Source organism: Haliotis rubra, unplaced genomic scaffold (assembly GCF_003918875.1).
Source record: "Haliotis rubra isolate DU_JTF1 unplaced genomic scaffold, ASM391887v1 Scf117, whole genome shotgun sequence".
Taxonomy (NCBI): domain Eukaryota; kingdom Metazoa; phylum Mollusca; class Gastropoda; order Lepetellida; family Haliotidae; genus Haliotis; species Haliotis rubra.
The window spans coordinates 393769-418584 of record NW_025765081.1 but is presented as its reverse complement, the minus strand read 5'-3'; the positions used below and the strand labels follow the sequence as shown (position 1 = coordinate 418584).

At 41.8% G+C, this 24816-nt stretch overlaps 1 protein-coding gene across 1 annotated transcript; it reads left to right on the top strand.

The window, feature by feature from the left end:
- The first annotated feature begins 10488 nt into the window (after nucleotides 1–10488).
- On the top strand, nucleotides 10489–11943 carry LOC124257267. Its single transcript, XM_046691290.1, has 2 exons — nucleotides 10489–10622; nucleotides 11578–11943. Exons 1-2 carry the CDS (start codon nucleotides 10538–10540, stop codon nucleotides 11865–11867), a joined length of 375 nt encoding a protein of 124 aa, XP_046547246.1. The 5' UTR covers nucleotides 10489–10537; the 3' UTR covers nucleotides 11868–11943.
- Nucleotides 11944–24816: the final 12873 nt, after the last annotated feature.

Genomic DNA, 24816 nt, shown 5'->3' with positions numbered 1-24816 from the left:
GACATCCTTGAATATTGACATAAAAGCTATTTTCAGCGACTGTTTACTCATTGCGTCCTCCATGTGTATCATTCGGAAGCGATCGTGTGGAAAATAACATTCGGAATCGTTTTTGGTAAAGGTTCAAGCGGTATGTGCGAATGTTAACTTTCGCGATTTGGTAAGCTGTGTTCTGATTGGTCAATCCAAAAGGTTAGCTGACGCGACCTTCTACTACGGTTTGTTAGACTCAGTATAGCAGTGCAACGAATAATACTGAGCCTAAGTTTACTTAGACTGATGCCCCTCCCCCAAGATTTATGTACAAAGTAAGTGACCTCCCTGCATGTCATGTACAATATCAATGACCCCCTCCCCTTCCCATAATGTTAAAGCATAATTTTTTCAATATTAACATGTATAAAATAACTGACACCCCACCCCATCCCCCACCCCACCCACCCCACCCACTAGAATATGTGTACAAAATTGATGACCTCTCTACTTTCTCAGAACAAAATGGATGACACAATCCCTTAAAATTATCAACACCCCCTTGCTAACGTTAGTTCCTACCGTGTGGTGATGGCTGGACAAGAACACGAGAACACTCGAATGGGTTTCCACCTGAACTGGGTTTCCAACCGATCCCGAAGCCTGGAATGCTGAAGACAAATTCTAACCCGGATGTTCACAGGAATGTACTTAGGGGCCGTTCATAATATATGGCTGGGGAGGGGTGTGTGTGTGTGTGTGTGTGTGTGTGCGGGCGGGCGCGTCTGATGTTTGTTTTTATGGAGAAGCATGTACAACGTGAATGCCAACCCCCAACCCCAACCCCAACCCCCAGGTTTATGCATAAAGTAACCACCACCCCACCCCACCCCTTACAAATGTCATATGGGTGTTGATGAAAAGTGATCTTCTTGTACCGTAAGTGAGTGAGTTTAGTTTTACGCCGCTTTTGACAATATTCCAGCAACATAACGGCGGTGGAAACCAGAAATGGGCTTCACACATTGTACCCATTCGGGGAATCGACGAGCCAACGCTTTAACTAGGCTACCCCACCGCCCCTCTTGTAACTTGGGGTGTACAGTGAGATCACAGAGGCAAAAAACGCGCCCCTTGTATATACTGTCACTGGAGCTTGCCTTGATATATTGGGTTTACAATGCTGGAAAACCCATGTAGCAATTTGAAGTAATTTCCAGAACTCTCAGTCTAAATATAGCACAGGTCTAAATATAGCACACTATCACACACATCCACAAACACACACCCGCCAAGCCCCACCCCACCACCACCACCATCACCCACCCACCCTGCAGAATGTCAACAGAATCAACGTAATACGCTTGAAACACTGTTACACAATGGTTGAGACCTCTGCTTTACGTTATTTCTATTACATTAAACATAAAGCTGTTTCATTTTCTTGGGTATTATCGTTTTAGTTTTTCAACATTGGCATCCGCTTTCCAAATCTGACATTTCCAAAAGAATCTATACAATGCTAAGCGTCTGGAGAAAATGCTGTCTACCTTCAAAAAACTAAGACGAAACATAGTGTATCTGTCAGCTGTTATCAAATATACAACGTTGACATTTGTTATCTGGTATCCTTAGATCAGACCTTTACACTGAAGGCGGGCTGTCAACACTCTGTCACGTGTCTATTTGTAAATTAAATACAATAAGGGTCCGTTCATAATTAATGGCATGTCATGTACAAAATCAATAAACACCGCCTAGTACATGTGTACAAAATTGATAATCCACCTACCTCCACAGGGCAAAATGAGTACAACCCCCTCACACACACACACACACACACACACACACACACACACACACACACACACTAACACTAACACACACACACTCAACACTAACACACACACACACACACACACACACACACACACACACTAACACACTAACACACTAACACACTAACACACTATCACCACCCCTAGCCGTAAAGTATGATCGACCCTATCTGAACCTGAATCTGTAGGTAAACGAATGCTATGCTATATCAGCGACTGACTGACTGAGTTTGGTTTTACGCCGCTTTTAGCAATATTCCAGCAATATCACGGCGGGGACACCAGAAATGGGCTTCACTCATTGTACCCATGTGGGGATTCGAACCCGGGTCTTCGGCGTGACGAGCCAACGCTTTAACCACTAGACTACCCCACCGCCCGCTATATCAGCGAACAAGAAAGATATGTTTTACAAATATTGAATGTAATATATAGTTCAAGGTTTTCAAATCGATGCAGATTATCGCAAACTAATGGCGATACACAGTGGCAGCACTAATTCCGTGGAAGTACAATTACAATGACAGCATAATATGAGTGAGTGTGTTCAGTTTTACGCCGCACTCAGCAATTTTTCAGCTATATGGTGGCGGTCTGTAAATAATCAGGTCTGGACCATACCATCCACGGATCAACAGCATGAGCATCATGCCCCTCAAAGACGAATTACAATGACAGTGTAATATGGTGAGTGAGTGAGTGAGTTCATGTTTACGCCGCACTCAGCAATATTCTAGCTAAATGGCGTCGGTCTGTAAGGGTGGTCTGGCTCTCTGAAGTCGTTGACGATCTACGCAATGGGGATACGATGACATGTGTCAATAAAGTCAGCAAGCCTGACCACGCGATCCTGTTAGTCGCCTCTTACGATAAGCATGGGTTACTGAAGATCAGTTCCAACCCGGATCTTCTAAAATGCCCCTCAAAGACGAATTACAATGACAGTGTAATATGAGTGAGTGAGTGAGTGAGTGAGTTCATGTTTACGCCGCGCTCAGCAATATTCCAGCTATATGACGGCGGCCTGTAAATAATGGAACCAGACAATCCAGTGATCAACAGCATGAGCATCGATCTACGCAACTGGGATACGATGACATGTGTCAACCAAATCGGCGACCTTGACCACCCGACCCCGCTAGTCGCCTCTTAGGACAAACATGGGTTACTGAAGACCAATGAACAAGATTACATGTAATCTTGGTATCACTCTATGCCTCTGACTACGTAAATGAGTATTGTTTTACGCCGCCTTATGCAATAACCTGACAATATCACAGCGGAACGTCCTGTGACTTTATTTGTGATTTTAGTTTTGAAACTTCTCAAGCAATAATTCAACAAAACCGGATGAAGGCGTCAAGAGCTCCTATGATTGATCCATCCTGTTATTAAACTTTCATGTTTTCTGAACGTGTAAAATACTAGCTGGATTCAGTTTCAGTCAAAAGTCATGTTTTATCTGATTTTCTAACTGAGAAACTGTACCCAGTGTACATGTTCTTGCCAGTCGACAACAGCAGGCGGGTTGTAGCTACACCAATGTCACCCTTATCAAACTGGCTTGTTGTCCTTCTGTACTTTGCTCAGCAACTAGTTTCAGTGACAAATGAAGTGACGAAATGTTCGTTTCATATGTCCAGGTACAGCCTCATCCCGCCAAGTGATGACCAGCTCTGGGTGATGAGCTCTCAGAGAGGGACAGTGAAGTGCCTCTTACGATGTCTCAGTGATGGAAGCTGTAGATCTGTCTTGGTGAACAGAATCACGGGACGCTGCTCGGGACTGAAGCTCACCTCTCACACGGCACCGGGACAGACGGAAACAGATGACGCATTGTATACATCTACGTGTAAAAGTACGTAAACGTTATTTTCTCTTCCGTGTCGTTACATCGGTTCACAGAATGGATATAATATTGAGTTTTTACTAACCTTGAAATTGCTCATATTTGCCACGCAAGTTAAATACTGATTAGTGAGTGAGTGAGTTAATATTTAACGTCACATCGGCAATATTTCAGCCATATCGTGACGAGAACATTTGATATTGAAAAACAATATATATATATAGATATTATAAAAACCTGCCGACGAAGGACAGTAAAGCAACTAGTGTATCACAGATATATATGTAAAACTAGTAATTGAATCTAAAACATTTTAACTATAGGGGACAACACAACGTAAAATGGGCTATAAATCGCCAACAACTGAAGGTAGATCACCATATTATTCAAAATTCATTCATTAAGTCAATTTCTTTTAAAAACCAAGAATTAAATGAGAATTAACAGTAGTAAAAGATCCTTAACTGTTTTCACATTGAAGTATTTATCCCCTTATGATGGAGAATTCAACACAGTCAAGCAGGACATGCTTGACCGTGGTTCTCTCATCACAAGGGATACAAAACGGAGGATCCTCACCTTTCAATAGGTACGCATGCGTGTATCTAGTGTGGCCGATACGACATCGTCGCATGATGACCTCTTCAAATCTGGACTGACAACCCAAGTAGGTGTAACCAATATAGGGTTTTATTTCATGTAATTTATTGATACCTACTTGGGTGTCCCACTTATCTTGCATCAGATCACGGATGTAAGTTCTAATAGCAGCTCTGTAATCAGAGCATGGGATCAGAAGTGGTGTCACAGATTTGTTGAGTGCTGCCTTAGCAGCAAGATCAGCCATTGTGTTCCCAGAAATGCCAACGTGGCTGGGTAACCAACAAAGACGATGTCGCATTGGCCAGTAGCAAGCTCATTATGCAATTCAATAACTTCTAATATAAGTGGATGTTTACAAGAAATATTTTTAATAGCCTGAAGACACGAAAGAGAATCGGAAAAGATTATGTACTGTTTATGTTTAGGATGTCGTTGAATATATTTAAGAGCTGTTAAGATGGCGTTTGCTTCTGCTGTAAATATAGAGCTGTTATCCGGTATTCTAGAAGATATTGTTCTGGATCCAATGACAGTGGCACATGCCACTGCGCCACCATCCTTGGACCCATCTGTAAATAAGGATTTGTATGTATTATATCTATTTCTTAATTGACTAAATTCTTGTTTATACTGTAATTCATTTGTTTCTGATTTTTTAAATGTAGTTAATGTTAGGTCAACTTGTGGCCTAACCAATTGCCAAGGCGGAGAAGAAAGAAGACGGGAAGGAGATATAGTTTCAAGATCAATGCCGGCAGCAGAAAGGAATGGTTTAATTCTTAGCCCAAGAGGCGGAACAAGAGCAGTCTTTTTGTTGTACAAATCCTCATAAAGAGGATTGAAAACACAGTTAAATGCAGGATTAGACTCGTTAGAATATAGTTTTGTTAAATACTGTAAGGATAATTTTATACGCCGTTGTGGAAGAGAAGGCTCATCGGCCTCGACATAGAGACTGTCAATAGGAGAAGTTCGAAAGGACCCAAGACAAAGTCTCAGGCCTTGGTGGTGGACAGAATCTAAAAGTTGAAGGTTGCTTTTGCAGGCTCCACCATATACGATGGAGCCATAATCAAGTTTCGAGCGAACCAATGATCGATATAGATGTAGGAGAGTGGCTTGATCCCCTCCCCACTTAGAATTTGAAACGACTTTCAATAAATCAAGTGCCTTCATGCATTTAGTTTTAAGGGATTTAATATGCGGAAGAAACGTTAAATGAGAATCAAATATTAAACCCAAGAACTTGGCCTCCTTTACAACTTTGATGGGAGCGCCATTGAGAAACAGTTCTGGGTCTTTATGCGGTTTATATTTTCTACAAAATGTATACAATTAGTTTTGATTTAGAAAATTTAAAGCCGTTTTCAAGACACCATTTATTTATTTTATTTAAACACAGCTGCATTTGCCGTTCAATAGTATGCATATTCTTACCGCGACAAGAAATATTAAAATCATCCACAAATAGAGATCCATCAATTGAATCATTTAAAACCTTTGACAAACTGTTAATCTTGATACTAAATAAAGTGACCGACAAAATACTGCCTTGTGGGACACCCTGATCCTGATTATAATGGTCAGACAGGGTAGAACCCACTCGGACTTGAAATTGCCTGCCTCTTAAAAACTGTGATATAAAAAGAGGTAAACGACCCCTCAAACCAAAATCATGTAAATCCTTCAAAATGCCATGCTTCCAGGTGGTATCGTATGCTTTCTCGAGATCAAAGAATATCGATACGGCATGTTGTTTATTTACGATTGCATTTTTAACAAAGGATTCTAAACGTACCAAATGATCAATGGTACTACGATTTTTCCTGAAACCACATTGAATATTTGTTATAAGGTTATTGGTTTCAAGATACCAAGTTAGTCTATTATTCACCATACGTTCCATGGTTTTACAGACACAGCTAGTGAGAGATATTGGTCTGTAATTAGACGGATCTGTATGATCCTTGCCAGGTTTTGGTATTGGGACGACAATGGCATTACGCCATGAAGGAGGAAATTCTCCAGACGTCCATATTTTGTCAAATATATCTAAAACTGTCATCAGACATGATTCAGGTAAGTGTTTCAGTAGCTGGTAATATATATGATCATCACCCGCTGCAGTGTCATGAGCTTGCTCAAGAGCAGTATGTAGCTCATATAATGAAAACACTTCATTATAATCTTCACCGTTATTGGATTCGAAATTAAGTTTAGCCTTTTCCTGTTGTTTCTGATATCTCTGAAACTCAGGGACATAATTTGCCGATGAAGAATTTTTGGCAAGAGTTTCGCCAAGTTTATCTGCAATTTTAGACTTGTCAGTAATTAAATTATCACCATCTTTAAGATGGTGAACAGCAGATTTTGATCCTTTGCCTTTAATTCTTTGAACCATGTTCCATACCTTAGACATTGACGTACGTGAGTTAATTTTGGAGACATAGTTCCTCCAAGATTGCCGTTTATTTTGATTGAAGGTACGACGTGCCTTCGCATTGCGCATTTTAAATTGATTTAAGTTGTGGACAGTTGGGTGATGGCGGAAATATTTCTCTGCCTTTTTCCTCGCTTTTCTATCATTTTACAGTCTGCATTAAACCATGGCTTTCGCACATGTGGAGTTGTAGAGGACTTTGGTATACACTCAGCAGCTATTACATTTAAAACGTCAGAAAATACCTGAATAGGATCAGCAATATCACTGAAACATTCGGGTCTTAGTTTAGATGTGCATAAAGTTTGAAATAAAGGCCAGTCTGCCTTCGAAAAATTCCATCTTGTAATAGATGGAGAATCAGTTGGATAAGTTTCTGATAGTGTCGTGGGAAAGTGATCACTGCCACAGAGGTCGTTGTGTACTGACCAATCAAATTCATTAAGTAGATTTGAGTCTGAAAGAGACAAATCCAGAGAAGAGTAGGTGCCTGTTGCAGGATGCAGATACGTGCTTGAATCATCATTAAATATGCACATGTCATTATTTGAGATAAAATCTTCCAGGATTTTGCCTTTAGTGTTAGTATTTGTACCACCCCAGAGCGGATTATGGCCATTAAGATCACCCATGATAATGCAGGGTTTCGGAAGTTGATCATAGAGAGCTTGAAGATCAGTCAGGTGAAGTGTTGAAGAAGGCGGAATGTACAGTGAGCATAATGTAAAGACAACATGAAGTGTAAGTCTCACTGCAATGGCTTGAAGATTAGTTGTAAGTGGGACAGGGCTGTGAATAACATCATGCTTAACAAGGATTGATGATCCACCAGTGGCTCTATCACCCGGAGGTGAGAAGGAATGATATGCAACGTACTGACGTAGATTAAACGTATCTGTCTGTTTCAGATATGTTTCCTGCAGACAAAATGCTCGTGGTGACAAATCTTGGACTAAAAGCTGCAATTCATTAAAGTTAGTCCTTAACCCTCTACAATTCCACTGTAATATATTTTGTGAATGATTCATGATTTGGGTGCACTTACTGGCGATCTACCACGCCTTGATTTAGAAGGCGATGAACTCCCTGACCGATGATGGATAAGTTCGGACGTATCCATATCTTCGAGAGACCCATACTTGTTAAAAAGCTGGATGTCATCTTTTGAACCTTTAGCGATTCTATCGCTATGGTTGATTCTATTTAGTTTTTTATTTCCTTTCACAGTTTGCGTAACTTGAGTTCCATGCACAGATTTAGATGGACACGAATCTGATTTGGATTTTGAATGAACGGTTGTACCGGAGGACTTCCCTTTATCTGGTTGAGTCTTTGGACAAGCAGAATCCTTCTGTGAAGAAGGCATAGACTGAGGTTGAGAGGCCGTCACTGTAGCTTGTAACACGTCTGCAGTCTGGGTAGCAGATTCTCCTCGTGTCAACAAGTCTTGATTTGGGATGGGTTCAGGAGTAGAAGATTTTATCCATGTCAGCTCTGTTTGACATTCAACTGAGGCTGTGGTCGTGAGTGTTCTTTTAATAACAGAAGCATAAGAGTTACTTGGGTAAACAGATGGAACAAGTTTCTTAGCTTCAGCATAGCTGATGTTTTGAGAATGTTTTATTTTATTGACCTCCATTTCCCTCTTCCATACCGGGCAGTCTTTTGATGAGGAGGAATGCTGTCCTGAACAATTGACACATTTTTTAAAGTTGTTTGTACAGTCTTCTGTGACATGAGATTGCTCCCCACAATGAGCACAAGTTATAGGGTTTGAACAAGAATTTATCCCATGACCAAATTTGTGGCATTTAAAACACCTCAATGGATTTGGAATATACAATTCAACTTCAAGATTGCAATATCCGGCTTTGATTGATTTTGGTGCCGTCGGAGAGACAAATGAAAACAGATATGTGTTTGTTGGAATCACTTCTGAATTCTTACGCCTCGTAAAACGTTTCACGTACGTAACACCTTGATCTTTGAGTTCAAGCATGATGTCAAGCTCCGTCATGTCCTCCAAAAGATGATCTCGATCCCTGACTATGCCTTTACTTGAATTCAGTGTACGATGGATTGACACTGAAACAGGGAATCCAGCCAAAGTATCAATTGACTGCAGGTTAGCTGCTTGATGTCGTTTACTACATTCAATGAGCAACGACCCAGATCTCATTCGCTTGATATTTTTAACGTCTCCTGCAATACCATACACTGCTTTAGATACAGCAAACGGGTTGAGTTTAATTGGCTTTTTGTCTGGAGATTCTATCACTAGAAATCTTGGCCAGTAATCTACCTGCGTCAATGGTCTATAACTATCATTTGTGTTTTGATCATTATCAAGCTGACGTTTTTTTCTCAGGGGGGTTTCAGGTTCCATGTTAATGTATAAAAGATTCATCAACCCAGCTCCCCACCCACCACGGAGTGTCATAAAAGACGGTGCTATATACAAGTGGACCTCCGACTTGTAGCACCAAGGATACTGGGATGATATACTCAAGCAGAAAGATTAAACAAGTAATCAATCTACCAGATTGGCCCATGAGCCATCGCCTTCTGGGCATAAGACTCTAGGCAATTTAAATAGTACATATTTCAAAATCAAGTGATGATTTATAAACAAAAATGCGTCAAGACCTAAAGTCAAAAATGTAATACATAATATAAATTTTGTGCAGATACAATTTAATGCACAGGGCTCGACATGACCAGCCGATTGGTAGAACCGGGCCCATTCTACCACCCGTCTAGGTGAAGTCAGGGTCAAAGTGGTGTGTTGGGCAAAGGAACACTGTTCCTGGAACCAGTGCCCTCAACCACCAGACTACCTTCCTCCACCGACACAGGGGCGCAACCCACGGCAAACGGGTTGGTGGACCTAATATCCCCCCGGGTCCACAACGGGGGGTTGAAGGGCGCTTAGCGTGACCCAGCACCCACCACGAGGAGGTGGCCCTTCATGTATGCCAAATACTGATTAGTCAAATTGGAAGACATAATACTGTGCTGTCAAATTGTCGTAAAAACTAGACGTGTTTTACGTCATATCTTTTTCGTCACGTTATTTATGGTGCTGATTTTTATTCCCTTGGCATATAGTGTGGGGTATAAAGTCGACGCCTCGTCCGTCTTTATGTCAGTCCGTAGTCATTTCGTTTCCTGAGCTAAAAACCGTTCAATGTTTCAACAAAATAGGTATATATATCAAACAGAACTTAAAGTGGTGCCTTTTGCTATTTACAGATTTTGGCATTTTTCTGGATTTCCATGGAAACAATTTGGACTAAGTCTCAACAAGGGGTGGATTTCGTTCCCAGAGCATCACTCAAAAATCGCTCAATATCTATCACTAAATATTGGCAGATATATAAGGCAGATCCCAAAGTGGTGCCTTTGTTATTTGCGGAGTTTTGGTATTCAATTTTATTTTCCCGGTTTGCATGGTAACGATTCAGATTTAGTCTCAAAGGGAGGAGTGGGCTACGTTTCCGGAGCACAACTCGGAAACCGTTCAATATCTTTCTACAAGACTTGGCAGATATATCAAACAGATCTTGAAGTGGGCTCTAAACCTTCCCCACTTCAGTTAACGGAATATTGCAACAGCTCATTGACAATATTCAGACTTATTACCATAATATTGGTATTAATAATAAGCTGGTGCCAATATCTGAGGGAAACAAATCAGTACGTGAGGTCACATGACTTTTACTGGACAAATATTTGCGCCTTTTAACGTAGAGACTATATATGCTCGCCATTTCAGCAATGAAGCATCGCGTCATAGGTGGGTCCTGTTACCTCGACAGCGACTGTGACAGCCTAATGGAGGGGTCGGGATGCTACGGCGGAAAATGTTACTGTCGTCCACGTTTGTTGTACTCACCGTCCGCCGGGGCATGTATGCAGTGTGAGTGGTTGTTATACGTTTACTGACTTTACAAAACAATACTGTGAAATATATTTTACCAAGTTCGCAGCGTCGTTTCACAGAAATGGATATGAGTGAGTGAGTGAGTGAGTGATCCCAGCTTTTAAAATATGTCATTATGTGTCCATTCTATTCAGTGAGTTAGTGTTGTTTTAAGAAATACACCAGCTGTAAACTAGTTGACCGAACTAAAAAAATTTTTTTACCATGTTTGACGTATGCATTCCATCTGTCGCCGACCCGTGAAGATCCGGGTCAGAATTAGTCTTCAGTAGCCCATGCTTGTCGTGAGAGGCGACTAACGGGATTGAGTGGTCAGGCTCGCTGACTTGGTTGACACATGTCACCGTATCCCAACTGCGTAGATCGATGGTCATGCTGTTGATCACTGGATTGTCTGGTCCAGACTCGATTATTTACAGACCGCGGACATATCGCTGCAATATTGCTGTGTGCGGCGTAAAGCTAAACAATCACTCACTCACTGTAAATAATGGAATCTTTACCAGATTGACGCCCAAAGCATTTATCTACAGAATATATTTTCGATGACAGGCAACAACCAATTCAGCGAGCCAGACCAGCTGATCCCCAATTTCCCTATCAATCGAGTTACACACTTGGATCGAGTATATTCTTTATCCAGTTATTCTGAAGGTGTATGTCGTATTTTTAGCTGAATGATTGTGTCGTTCCCTCATTAATCAGGGTATACAGAAGTGCAGAATAGCGTCCCTTGATTGCGTCAGGATCTGCCTGTTTGCGTGTTTGGTTTTCGATCGCCATATGGTTTGTCTCACAGTATCTATGCTCGTGCGATGAGTCAAAGTGTGAATCGGTACGACCTTTGGTAGGTTGGTGTTTTGTCATGGGTGGCCCTGACGCCGTGACGTCACTGAAATAGTGTTTAAACCCCTGTCATTTGCTCTTTCAGGTTCAACCTTTGGCACTACCTTTAGTGTGTATCCAGATCTTGGTGTGAAGGGCAACAATGACGTCAGATTCTACCAAGTTGCAGGGCCTGAAGACTGCAAGAGGAGATGCCTAACGATGAAGGAGGGACTGTGCAGATCGATTGAATACACAGAAACAAGAGCCTTCATGCTTAGTGTAAATATTGGGAAAACATGTTATGCTTCGTTTGCATCGCTGGAGGCCATGAGAAAGGGTGACCTCATTGAGCCCGATGGCGAGTGGACCCTCATTTTGCGGGACTGTCAGTGATTGCGGATGGACCCTCAGCCTGCGGGACTGTCAGTAATTGCGGATGGACCCACAAGCTGCAGGACTGACAGTGACTGCGGACGGACCCACAAGCTGCGGGACTTTCAGTGACTGCAGATGGACCCACAGCCTGCGGGACTTTTAGTGACTGCAGATGGACCCAAAGTCCGCGGGACTGTCAGTGACTGCAGATGGACCGACCACCTACTGTAAGTGACTGCAGATGTACCCACCACCTACTGTCAGTTTTACTTACACAAAAAGATTTAATCCTGGTTTACACTGTTTTATGATGAATAATACTGCATCATACAACGCCATGTTTGACAAAGTAAGCATTAAAGATCAGTTATTGATTGTGTGTTTGAGTGGCATTTTAGAAGTTGGGAAGTACAATATAGAACAAACTTTATAGATAACAACTTCTTTTATTCGTGAGTGCGACGTTTCGATACAGATTCTTGTACCGTTGTCAAGCATAATGGAACATGGAGAAGGGGAAGTGTATATATACTGGATGTAACAATGTAACAAAGAAACAACTCTCTGTCTACTTTCTGGCTTCATCAGCTTTCTGCCTAGCCAATTATGTTAATTATGTTGTTTTCTTTGTTACATTGTTACAGCCAGTATATATACACTTCCCCTCTCCATGTTCCATTATGCTTGACAACGGTACAAGAATCTGTATCGAAACGTCGCACTCACGAATAAAAAGAAGTTGTTATCCATAAAGTTTGTTCTATATAGTTATTGATTGGTTGTCTAGGCATTGATTTTTAATCGAACAGATCAGTGTTCAACAGCTGTAACACTTCAGGAGCTCTTGAGACTACACGAGGCGTAGTGACAACAAGAATGCTAGTCTTGATTGGTTAACGTACAACTTGTGGGGCAGGGCGAGTCCGGCAGAGGCTACCTGGGGAAAGGGCGAAGTGAGACTGACTTTTAGGCTGTAGATGGTTGGATTGACTGGTCAGTTTGTCCCTCTAAGTCCCTGGCTTGCCTTTCTTCTGGTTTCTCGGCGTCTGTCGGCTCTGTCCCATTTGCCTACCTTGCCTGCTTTTTGGCAGATGAGCGACCTACAATCTGCATCCGTCTGCAGTTCTCATGGACATGCTCTGCTCAGCTGATCATATTTTCACGAGCTTGACACATGTCCGACAAGTGTGCACAGCAATAGTATTACCCAGCTTTATAACTTAAACTGTCTTTGGGCTGCCAGACAATAATTCCGTCAAGTACGAGGTACGTCTATCACCACACGTTCAGCCTCACAACTGACAAACACGTAGAAGACAGCTTCTAACGTGTATATATGCGATGCGTACAAACCAAGGGCCTGGGCAAATGTGTAACTCGTTCCAAGAACTACGGTTACCGCTGCTCCGGAAACAACTCACAAATCATGGCCCTTCGTGACTTATATCAGACCGTAGCAGTCGTCGGAGTTGACAGTAATTAAAACCGTCTTGGATTAAAGAACCACAGGTTGTCATCCTTCTAAACTATTGCGCATATGATGTAAACATTGAGTTTGCTGCCAAGGGTTATTCTGCTCTGAATCGGAATAATAAAATCAGTTCGTCATATCCGATTCGACTTATCAGAGGTAAAACACACAATGAAACTTTAAAATATCGCTTGGATCGGGTATTCGTTTCTACACAACCGAGAAATCAACTCATTACCGTTCGACACATCTGTATTTTATTACAGTATATCAGTTAGAAATCTTCTGTGGCTGAATGAAATCATGGTGGTTTTATAGTTTTTCCTTCCAAAATTCGGAATACCAAACTCCAGATTAAGTAGGCTGCGATATCCTGTCTTCAAGCTGGAGACCACACTCACCGCCTGGAATATAACATAACATGCGATTAAAAATTAGGGCCATTCTATTATCCAATGAGTGACTTGTAGACTATGTTAGTCTCTTATGAGACCCGTGCAGATCCGGGTTAGAATTGATCTTCAGTAACCCATGCTTGTCGTAAGAGGCGACTAACGGGATCGGGTGGTCAGGCTCTCTGAATTGGTTGACATATGTCATCGGCTCCCAATTGGGCAGATCGATGTTCATGTTGTTGATCCCTGGATTGTCTGGTCCAGACTCGATTATTTACAGACTGCCACCATATAGTTGGAATATTGCTGAGTGGGGCGCAAAACTAAACTCACTCACTCATATCATTCCTAGATGTGACTACTGTATCAGTTTGGTGTAGGAGCGAAGTCGGAAGTGAAGCAGGCCTTAGTTTTGTGAAACCCGGGAACGCGGATACGGAGCAAAACAAACAGAATCACGGCGAATCATGGGTTCGAACCCATGGCCATAGGAATCTGTCAGAGGACACAACCCTGCACAGCACATTGTGGCGATTTGTAGTCCCTTGATTCAAAACTCCGATTCAACATACTGATTCAATACACTGATTAAACAAACCGATTCCACAGATTGATTCAGTAGACGGAGTGAGTTTAGTATTACTCCGCCTTTAGCAATATACCTGCAATATCACGGCGGGGAACGCCAAAATGGGCTTCACACATTGTACCCATGTGAGGAATCGAACCGGATCTTTGGCGTGACGGGCGAATGCTTAAACGTCTAGGCTACCCCACCGCCCCTCGGCAGATGTAGGTCAGGGTGTAACCTAATAAGGTTAAACACAACTGCTTAATATTCATATATAGAAAGTTGACACTGGTGTACATACATATAACATACGTGGTGGTTGCTTTTCAATTTGAAACGAGCGTGTCTTATTGTCATCTCTGCAGACAGACCAACTACATCGTTGGTTCTTCATTTCAGGTAGCTGCTGATAGGAACAAAATATGCAGAACAATATTGACTGGAAAACACTTACACGGAAAGTAAACTCAAAATCATCAATAAACGATACCAGTAGCAAACCATTTGTAAAACTCAAAATTAGACCTTAAGTGATATCATGTTCAACCTTGAGTGATATCACAACTTAGACCTTGAGTGATATCATGTTCAATGTTGATATCCTTCAACCTTGAGTGATATCATGTTCAACCTTGAGTGATATCATGTTCAACCTTGAGTGATAACTTAGACCTTGAGTTATATCATGTTCAACCTTAAGTGATATCATGTTCAACCTTGAGTGATATCATGTTCAACCTTGAGTGATATCATAACTTAGACCTTAAGTGATATCATGTTCAACCTTGAGTGATATCATAACTTAGACCTTAAGTGATATCATGTTCAACCTTGAGTGCTATCATAACTTAGACTTTAAGTGATATCATGTTCAACCTTGAGTGATATCATGTTCAACCTTGAGTGATATCATGTTCAACCTTGAGTGATATCATAACTTAGACCTTAAGTAATATCATGTTCAACCTTGAGTGATATCATGTTCAACCTTGAGTGATATCATAACTTAAACCTTAAGTGATATCATGTTCAACATTGAGTGATATCATGTTCAACCTTGAGTGATATCATTACTTAGACCATGAGTGATATCATAAATTAAAGCTTCAGTAATACAAAAAATACGACATTACCTTATGAGAAACTATAAACAAGACATGTTACAGTAATTAAGACCGTAAACATTCAGATTTGCCTGAGCATAGTGTCAGAAAATAAAATAAACACCGTACTTACGTTTCAGAAATACCTGGAATACTAAGCAGTTAGGAAAATAGGAAAAGCAAATTTGAGATAAATGACTGAGAACTATGCTTTGATGTATACAGCTGATAATAATACATAGGAATGTTGTTGTGAGTGTTTTCCAGATTTAGCAAATGATTCTATTCATTTTAAAATCAGTAAACGTTATAAAATATCTTTTATGAAGTTCAAACTATCCCCATAAATGAAAAGCCGCATTCAGTAAGACAGCAAGTTGTATGTACAACAACAGAAGTCGACGGGAAAGCACATTTATAAGAAGGCATACATTAAGGAATAAAGGAAGGATAAATACACTTGAGTAGATAAATATATACAAACGAATAAATTAAATTATTAAAGGTATTATTCTGATGCAAAACTAATAATAATAATATACTGAACATCGTTGAAAACGCACCAGTCTAAAATTGTCCATATTTTCTTCAAGATGGATTTCAGCAGGACAATGATCAATGAATATAACTAACATGAAGTCGAAGGGCATGTCGGTTGACAAAATGCTTTAGAAACAAATTCCTGTTCACAGTATGACACTTTACTCCAAAACACATCAACCTGCAGCCACTCCATGAAAAAGCGCGAATTTCATTCTGAAATCATGCTGACTGTGACATTAAAAGCAGGTGTATGAGAAACGATCCTCATTGTTTCACTAACGATTGTGAAACGAGGACAGAGATGCCGAGGTTAACACCTCACGGAAGAGAACGTGCACTAGGCATGATTCAGGTTGGCACCAGCAGCAGGGATATTGCTCGACAACTTGGAATTGGCCACTCCACCATCGTTGGGCTTCATAGACGACATCTGCAGACAGGCAGCACCCGTGACCTTCAACGACCTTGGCAACAACGTGTCACGACCTCCCGTCAGGATCGCCATATTGACCTTGACCATATCCGTGATCAAACACTGCCGACTGCTAGGACTGCTGCACTAGTTCAAGGTCGACGTGGGGTCATCAGCGCTGACACCATCCGACGCTGTCTACACGCTACAGGGCTCCATGCTCGACGTCCTTACGTTGGACCAATTCTTACTGACAGACACCGTAATGAGCGTATGCAATTGGCAAACAGGCATGTTCAGTAAAGTTTACAACAATGGCATGGTGTGGTAGTCACTGACGAGTCACGTCTTCACCTACGTAATGCCGACGGCCGATTACGTGTTTGGCGTAGACGTGGTGAACGTTATGCTTATCGGTGTGTGGTTCAGACAGACCGTAGGGTGGTGAGAGTGTCATGGTCTGGGGTGCAATAAGTTACAATCACAGAACTGCCCTTCATGTCTGTCAAGGGAGAGTTAATGCCCTTTGTTACCGTGACCAGATTCTTCAGAATCACGTCGTATCATTCTTCAATCACCACCAAGATGTCCATACTTTTCAACAGGACAACGCACGGGCACACACAACTAGACTTCCCATGCAGTATCTGGCCCAGCAACACATCCAGGTTATTCTTTGGCCAGCACAGTGGCCAGGTGTATCCCCCATTGAGCATTCGTGGGACGAAAATGGTCAAAGTCTTTCGCGGCGACAACAGATGCGAAACATCCGGGAACTTGAGGCTGCACTACTGCAGAAGTGGAATGCCATCCTCAAGAACTCTATTCGGACGCTTATTGACTCAATGAGGAGACGTTGCACTTCATGTGTCAATGGAAATGGCGGTCACACGCGATATTGACTTTTCGATTTGACCCCAGGTGTGTTTGATCCTTTCTGACTGTGGAACAATGAAATGAATGAGCGTCTTTTCTGTGTTGCTGCTTTTGTCAGTCGTCCATCTGTTATTATCCACTAAAAAATATCAATTCCTTACACGTGCTTTTAGTAATCTGAACTTTTGTAAGTGGTGCGTTTTCAGTGATGTTCAGTATATAAGCAAACATATCATGTGAAATGCAGCAAAAATGAGTCTTACTTATATGATAAACAGCAAATTATCGTCGCTTGTAGACGAATTCATTGATAACGAATCCATGTGTGAAGCATGCATGTGCTAAAAGCATAGAATTAGAAGGATAATCGTGCTGTGACCGTTACTGATAGGTGGTGTGACGTAGCATGGAGCCGCATGTGCATTCGCGAGTACCGCACGCACGCACGCACGCACGTACGCAGATACACACCCACAGTCAGACACACTTATAACACATCAAGGTAACATCAGCTTCATTCGCTCACCATTTCATCCTCGTCCGGTAATAATGGCAAGTTTACTGATATGTAATCCTTTTCAAACTATAGACATTTTTGCATAAATATCTTCACATACGACGTGCAACCAGATAAACAATGCTTTAGAAGATTATGACCCGAGGGCCTTGTTTTATATTTGCAGATGAAACTTTTCTTATTGCTTCAAGAATTGTATTATTATTAATTTTATCAAAATATGTGTAAGTATACGGTATATAAATCTACTTACGAAACGGCTGATTTTGTAAGTTAACCATTTAAGGCGCCATCAATTGTGTATGTATGCTCGTATCTCTGATTGTTTTGATTGGAGATCATTTTACCTTTTGACGATGACGTCAGCAATTTCTGTGATATGTCTGTGGAGGAGATCGGCGTTGTTGTGTCTGTGGAGGAGATCGGTGTTGTTGTGTCTGTGGAGGAGATCGGCGTTGTTGTGTCTGTGAAGATCAGCGTTGTTGTGTCTGCGGAAGAGATCGACGTTGCTGTGTCTGTGGAGGAGATCGTCGTTGCTGTGTCTGCGGAGGAGATCGTCGTTGCTGTGTCTGTGTCGGAGATCGACGACGATGTGTCAACCAGTGATGATGCTGACGATGTTAAAGATGCATCTTCAAAAGGGAAATGATATCCCCCGGTATACAGACGGGCGTCAGAGAAGACATACACGGCCAATCCATCCATGGACGTGATGGAGAACGAGGAGGACGGTATGAAAGATGTATTCAATGTGCCAATACTGTAATTCGAATTCTGAACCATTCTCCATTGAACTGACACCGTACCTGTAGGTGCAGTCGCTAAAACGTCACTTGTCTTGCCCTCTGCTACGACCTTCAAGGAGTCTCCTTCCAGGGGTAAATACGTTCCCCGGGGTAGAAGTGACAATGGCGGAACGACACAAAACCCTCTCAAAGATACTTCGCCTCCCCTACATAATGTCAAAAGAACTGGCTTGGAAGCATTGACAATCATTGCGCCATCCGAATAGAATCCCCCGAGGGAAAATGACCCTGTAAACGACAGAGAAAGGCCTCCGTTGACGTTAATACTGGTTCCGTTAAACACGCTTGTGAATATCACAGTGTTTTTATTCGAATTTTCACTTTGAGGAATGACGTAATCTTGACCGAGATGTTTCACAGGTAAAAGCTGGTCGTAAGTGGATATGATCCCATTGGTCCTCGTACCTGCATAAACAGCTATTGGATATTCCGAGATGATCCGCGTACCTGTGAGGTCAGCATCACTGTTCAGTGTAAAAGTCTGATATTCACTCAAGTTCAGACGTAGCATTTCTTCATTGTTATAAGTCAAACCGCTGACGGTGATATTGGTCTGCACTTTAAAGGTAATATCAACCGTTGTGTTGTATCTGTGTGTAGCTAATATCAATACTGTAGTGGTATTGACGAAACCATGACAACTAGAGAATACATAGTGTTGTCCTAAAGCCGGAATGGGGAGCGGGGTGTAGGCATCTCGGCCGTACACCTTCATGGCGGTGCTGTCGGTGACACTGACGGTGAAGGATTTGTTCTCCGTTCCTGACACCACAGCCATGCTGGTATCGACGTAGATGGAGTGGGATGACCATGGAGGTAATGAATACTCCGGTGAAGGTTGACCGGGGTAGTTGATGGAGTAGGTGCCTCTCTGACTCCCAGATACAGCTTGAATATGGAAGTCTGGGCTTGGAGAGGTCATCAAATAGTCTGTACCTTAATGAATTTAAACTTTTTTTTTTTTTTATTTAAACTAATGTACGTGAGCATATTAAACAAGTCAAAATACTTGAACAATATATTATCATTATATTTCTTGCTGCGGATATGAGTAAAATTAATGCTGAAAACGTTTCAAATAGCCTCTGAGGCACACCGATTCCATAACGGTCCCAAGGAACCACCCCGAACTATTTGCCTGTACAGACACAATAAACAGGATAAAACGATAACACCTACGTTCCGCAGTCACATCTAGCAGGAACTGTCCACAACCTCAACTAGCAGGAACTGTCCACAACCTCAACTAGCAGGAACAGCTCACAACCTCAACTAGCAGGAACAGCCCACAACCTCAACTAGCAGGAACAGCTCAAAACCTCAACTAGCAAGAACAACAAAACACGATCTCATCTAGCAGGAATACCCCACCACCACATCTAGCAGGAACACTCCAATACCTAACCTCCTTCCCTTCCCAAATCTCGACCCGATTTATTTACCATAGCCAAGAAATGTATTGTGAATAAATCACTACACCCGGATGACAACGAGCAAAAGCAAGATTAACAGTAAAACGTCTCTTACCCCCGACAAGGTAGAACGACAGCGCACAACAGATGAGGGTAGACGCTCTAGCTCCAGCAGTCATCATTCTCTGCTCATTCCCACAACCCACGGGATGGTAGACAGGAAAACCACCCTAGCTTTTGAGGTTGTGTATTTATGGTCTATGGGCAGGAAAAGATCAGGATTGTATAGAATTGTATTAAGACCTTTGTTATTGTGATACACGGGCTGCTGACCAGGAAGTAACTATGCAACGAACTAGTGCTTCCTTGACATTTGATTGGCTAACCATGCGATGCTTGTATGTTTCCATAAATGATAATTTCGGTCACGCCCACTAAGTTACTACAGTTTCCTGACAACAGAAAGAACAGCGTTGACAACAGCGTTGACAGTGATTAACAAGCAATGATCATTATTGTGGGTGTGTGAGGTTCTGTGCATAGAGCTCAGGTCACAAATCAGGTGAAATTAAACAACGTTGAGAGTGCTTGGATCAGTGACTGTGTTTGGCAGCTTGACTCCTCAGAGTTTCCAGGACTTCAGTCCTGTCCCCACAACAACGCACATATGATACATGTGGCCTAACCTTAGGCAAGTGAGTTTGTTCAAACTTGCCTCTTTTCACCCAGCAGAAAATGGGTACCCGGTGGGATAGGCCATGTGACTATAACCTTCTAGCGCAGCTTGGGTTATCAGGGGTAATAATGTGCTGTGCTATCATTGTTAGAGCAATGAGCATGCCTGCTGTGGAGTTTGGCGCTATATATGGACACATTATTATTCTGTTTACACACAACTAGGCCACCAGTTCTAACCAATCCTCATTCCCAGGTTCATACCAAAAAGCTCGGGATACTGGGGACCTTTGTTTTCCCCAAGAATCTCCTTGGATCCCAAAGATCAGAAATCTAAAAATGGAGTGTGTGAGTTTTGGCGCTTTCAGCAATAAACGGCTGGGGCCACGAGAAATTGACTTGACCAGGAAGTATTTCTACCTTTATCGGAAACATTGGTTGATCTATTATCCAGTGTTTTGTATCTGAATTCTATTGCGATAAATACACAACATATTTGCTTCAAGTGTTTGACGTCACCGTTGTTCTTGTAACCCACTTGGGAGCAATTTGATTGATCGGCCATAAGTAGCGCTTTGTCATTCGAGTCGCTAAACGAAAGTATGCAAGCGAGTTTGTTGATCATTTAAGAATCACGTGTGTAGAATAGTCTTGATAATCCAGGCAGGAAATACGTGTATGTGAGTGACAACTGGTAACACAGTTCCTTCTGTGAAGTGTTCAGCATTATTTTTAACAGGTTCATGAATGGTAATGTACAGACTCGGTGTTTCTTTTGAGAACAGAGTTACGGTCGCATTTATCTCATATATAGCCTTGACAATTAACAAGTATAAAACACTCCTACAGATTTGTAGTATTTAATTATAGGTATTTTTTATCAGCCACGACAGAGGAAAGGAATTGCGTGGGGCTCAGAGCCGTTTTAAACAGGTTTTTAAAACAGTTTTTTTTACACAATTATACAACACAAAATGATGTTGTCTAATTTGACAGAGATCAATATTTAACTTGCGTGGCAAATATGAACAATATCAATGTGTGTGAAAAACAAAGATAAGTATTATGATAATAATAATATGTGCATTTTTATAGCACATCTGTTAAAAACAGTAGTTTGCTCTGTGCGCTGCTCGGACAAGTCTTTAGATTATATTTGAAGGAAGGCACGGTTTCATCCCTAATTTGAGCATTGTAGGCAGCTCATTCCATAAGGTTAAGGCAGCGTAGGCGAAAGTTCTTTAACCAAATGTGACTTATACTTTGGAACTGTAAAGAAACGTTTGTGCTGAGATCGAAGAGATCTAGATGGAGAGTATGTGTGCAGCAGTTCTTGCAGGTAAGATGGAACCAGATCATGGTAGCTCTTGTAAGCAGTCAGAAGAACTGTAAGTAGCCAATGGAGGTCTTTCAGTAATCCAATGTTGTATACACGTATCGAGACAAGACGAGAAAATAACGTTTACGTACTTTTACACGTAGACGTATACATGGCGTCATATGTTTCCGTCTGTCCCGGCGCTGTGTGGGGGGTGAGCTTCAGTCCCGAGCAGCGTCCCGTGGTTCTGTTCACCAAGACAGATATACAGCCTCCATCACTGAGACATCGTGAGAGGCATTTCACTGTCCCTCTCTGAGAGTTCATCACAAGCAATCTAAAATGATGTGTGTGCGTGCGCGTGCGCGTATGTGTGTGTCAAGTGATCACGACTGAAAGACTATCCTTCTGTACCCCATCTTTTCAATTTTCTCTTTTGAGTCAATGGAGGATGTAGTTAGGACGGTTACAGTACCGCTCATATATGCTCCAGAAACGCCCTGTATTTAGATAAACCTGCTCATTGAAGACAAGGCCCGCAACAGCTCCCGGCCAGAACTCGGGGACATTGTGTTCACATCCATACATGATTCATTTTGCAATCCGATCCAATCAAATTCAACAATTCCAATATTTGTCACTTCGAACAGTTTAAAGTTGTTTTAAATCCAGGAATTTTCAAAATTGGGGTGGGGTTGTTTCTTTTGTTCGAACCCCCTCTCCCTCTTGGCTCCACCAATGCAAAACATTAACTTCAATGTGGTCTGTAGTCATTTTTTCAAAAGGGGAGGGGGAGGGGTCGAACAACCCCCCCCCCCCACCCCACCCCACACACACCCCGCCCTGGATCCGCCAATGTGGTAAATAATGTGTGTAAATAAGAAACATAGTACCATATTAACATCATGACATCATGAAGGATTTATAGTGAACTTTCCGCTTCGAAGTCATACTGTTTGTACTCGTGAAGATCCGGGTAAGAATTGATCTTCAGTAAGCCATGCTTGTCGTAAGAGGCAACTAACAGGGTCAGGTGGTCAGGCTTGCTGACTTGGTTGACACATGTCATCGTATCCCAATTGTGTAGATCGATCCTAACGCTGTTGGTCACTGGATTGTTTAGTCCAGACTCGATTATTTACAGACCGCCGCCATATAGCTGGAATATTGCTGAGTGCGGCGTATAGTCACTCACTCACTCATACTTTTTGTCTCGAAGGCCGCTGCACTTTTTGCTTCCAGTCAGTGTTCAGGATCACAGCACTAGAAACAAACGAACTGGTGATGTACCTAATTATTCACGACTCTCATAAATACATAAACCTATATTTTTCTCATATACATTTGCAGATGACGGAAATGATTTTATCGTGCTTCGAAAGTTGTTGGGGTGTGGACAGGCGCGTAGCAAGCCAATTTTTTCTTGTGTAAGCCCGATAGGTTGCAAAGCCTTATGTTCAGATAATATCTGAGGCATTTTGGCAAGAATTAGAAGGAAAACAATTAACATATTTGGCTAGGCAGAAAGCTGATGAAGCCAGAGAGTAGACAAAGGACAGGCTGATGAAGCCAGAGAGTAGACCGAAGCCATCCACATCAAACGCCAAAAGCCCACCATCAACAGAGACCAAGGATACTTCATTCCATCCGCTTATGATGCACTCATCCACCAAGCCCAATCTACTGTATAAACATCTCATTATTATTTGTACATCATTGGCTTCCACGCCTGTCCTTTGTCTACTCTCTGGTTTCATCAGCTTTCTGCCTAGCCAATTATGTTAATTATGTTGTTTTCTTTGTTACATTGTTACATCCAGTATATATACACTTCCCCCTTCTTCATGTTCCATTATGCTTGACAACGGTACAAGAATCTGTATCGAAACGTCGCACTCACGAATAAAAAGAAGCCCAGGCTTTTTTTTAATGGTAACTGCACCCCTGGGTGTGTGGTGCCAATGCCACCCCAGTTCAAAAGACCAATTGCTTTTCTATTTTATACTGCCGATGTAATTGTGCTTCTACTGACTTAGCTATAGTATACAGTGAAATAGGTACTTGAGTGGGCGAGTGAGTGAGTATGGTTTTACACCGCTTTTAGCAATATTCCAGAAATATCGCAGCGGAGGACACCAGAAATGGGCTTCGAAAATTGTATCCATGTGGGGAATCGAACCCGGGTCTTCAGTGTGACGAGCTGTAACGATCAGGCTAACCCATTGCCCCTATACATTGTTGAAACTGTAGCGGTATACTGAACTATGTTGTAGAGTTTCATTACCATATCCACTGTGTTGGGATCATCATATCCCTGATGTGACCGACAGCATACACCATGAACCCTCCACATGTATCCTTCGCGGGACACACAGTACCCTGGTACAGACTTGATACAGAATATATGATGTATGTCATCGGTGATTTATATGATCTATTTGATCTATGTGATCAATATGATCAATATGATCCATATAATCTATGTGATCCTTATGATCTATATGATCTTAATTTTCCTTGGCTCTCATGACAAGCATGGGACACCCACGACTATTCCCGCCCTTGTATCAACAGGGAGACTATATATAGCAACAAATAACATCAACTGAGCGCAAACAAAACATATTCTTGTTTATTGTTTATAATAAATCAGCCTACAATAGGCTAAACGATAGGCACACATGTCCTTCTCATTGAAATATTCACCAGAATACTGTGCCATATAGAATTATATATACCAACAACCTGAGTACATATTCAATATTGAGGTCAGAGTAATGGCAGCAGGGTTATCCAGCCATATCACTTGGCCTACAGGAATCGGATGTCTAAAAAAACAATTAATTACAATAAAAACCCTGGTCATGA

Bases quoted from the DNA above. Each gene is read 5' to 3' on its own strand.
- LOC124257267 (XM_046691290.1), top strand. From the start codon at position 10,538: ATGGAGGGGTCGGGATGCTACGGCGGAAAATGTTACTGTCGTCCACGT. The intron at 10,623-11,577 runs GTGAGTGGTTGT...TTGCTCTTTCAG, and splicing joins CGCCGGGGCATGTATGCAGT to GTTCAACCTTTGGCACTACC.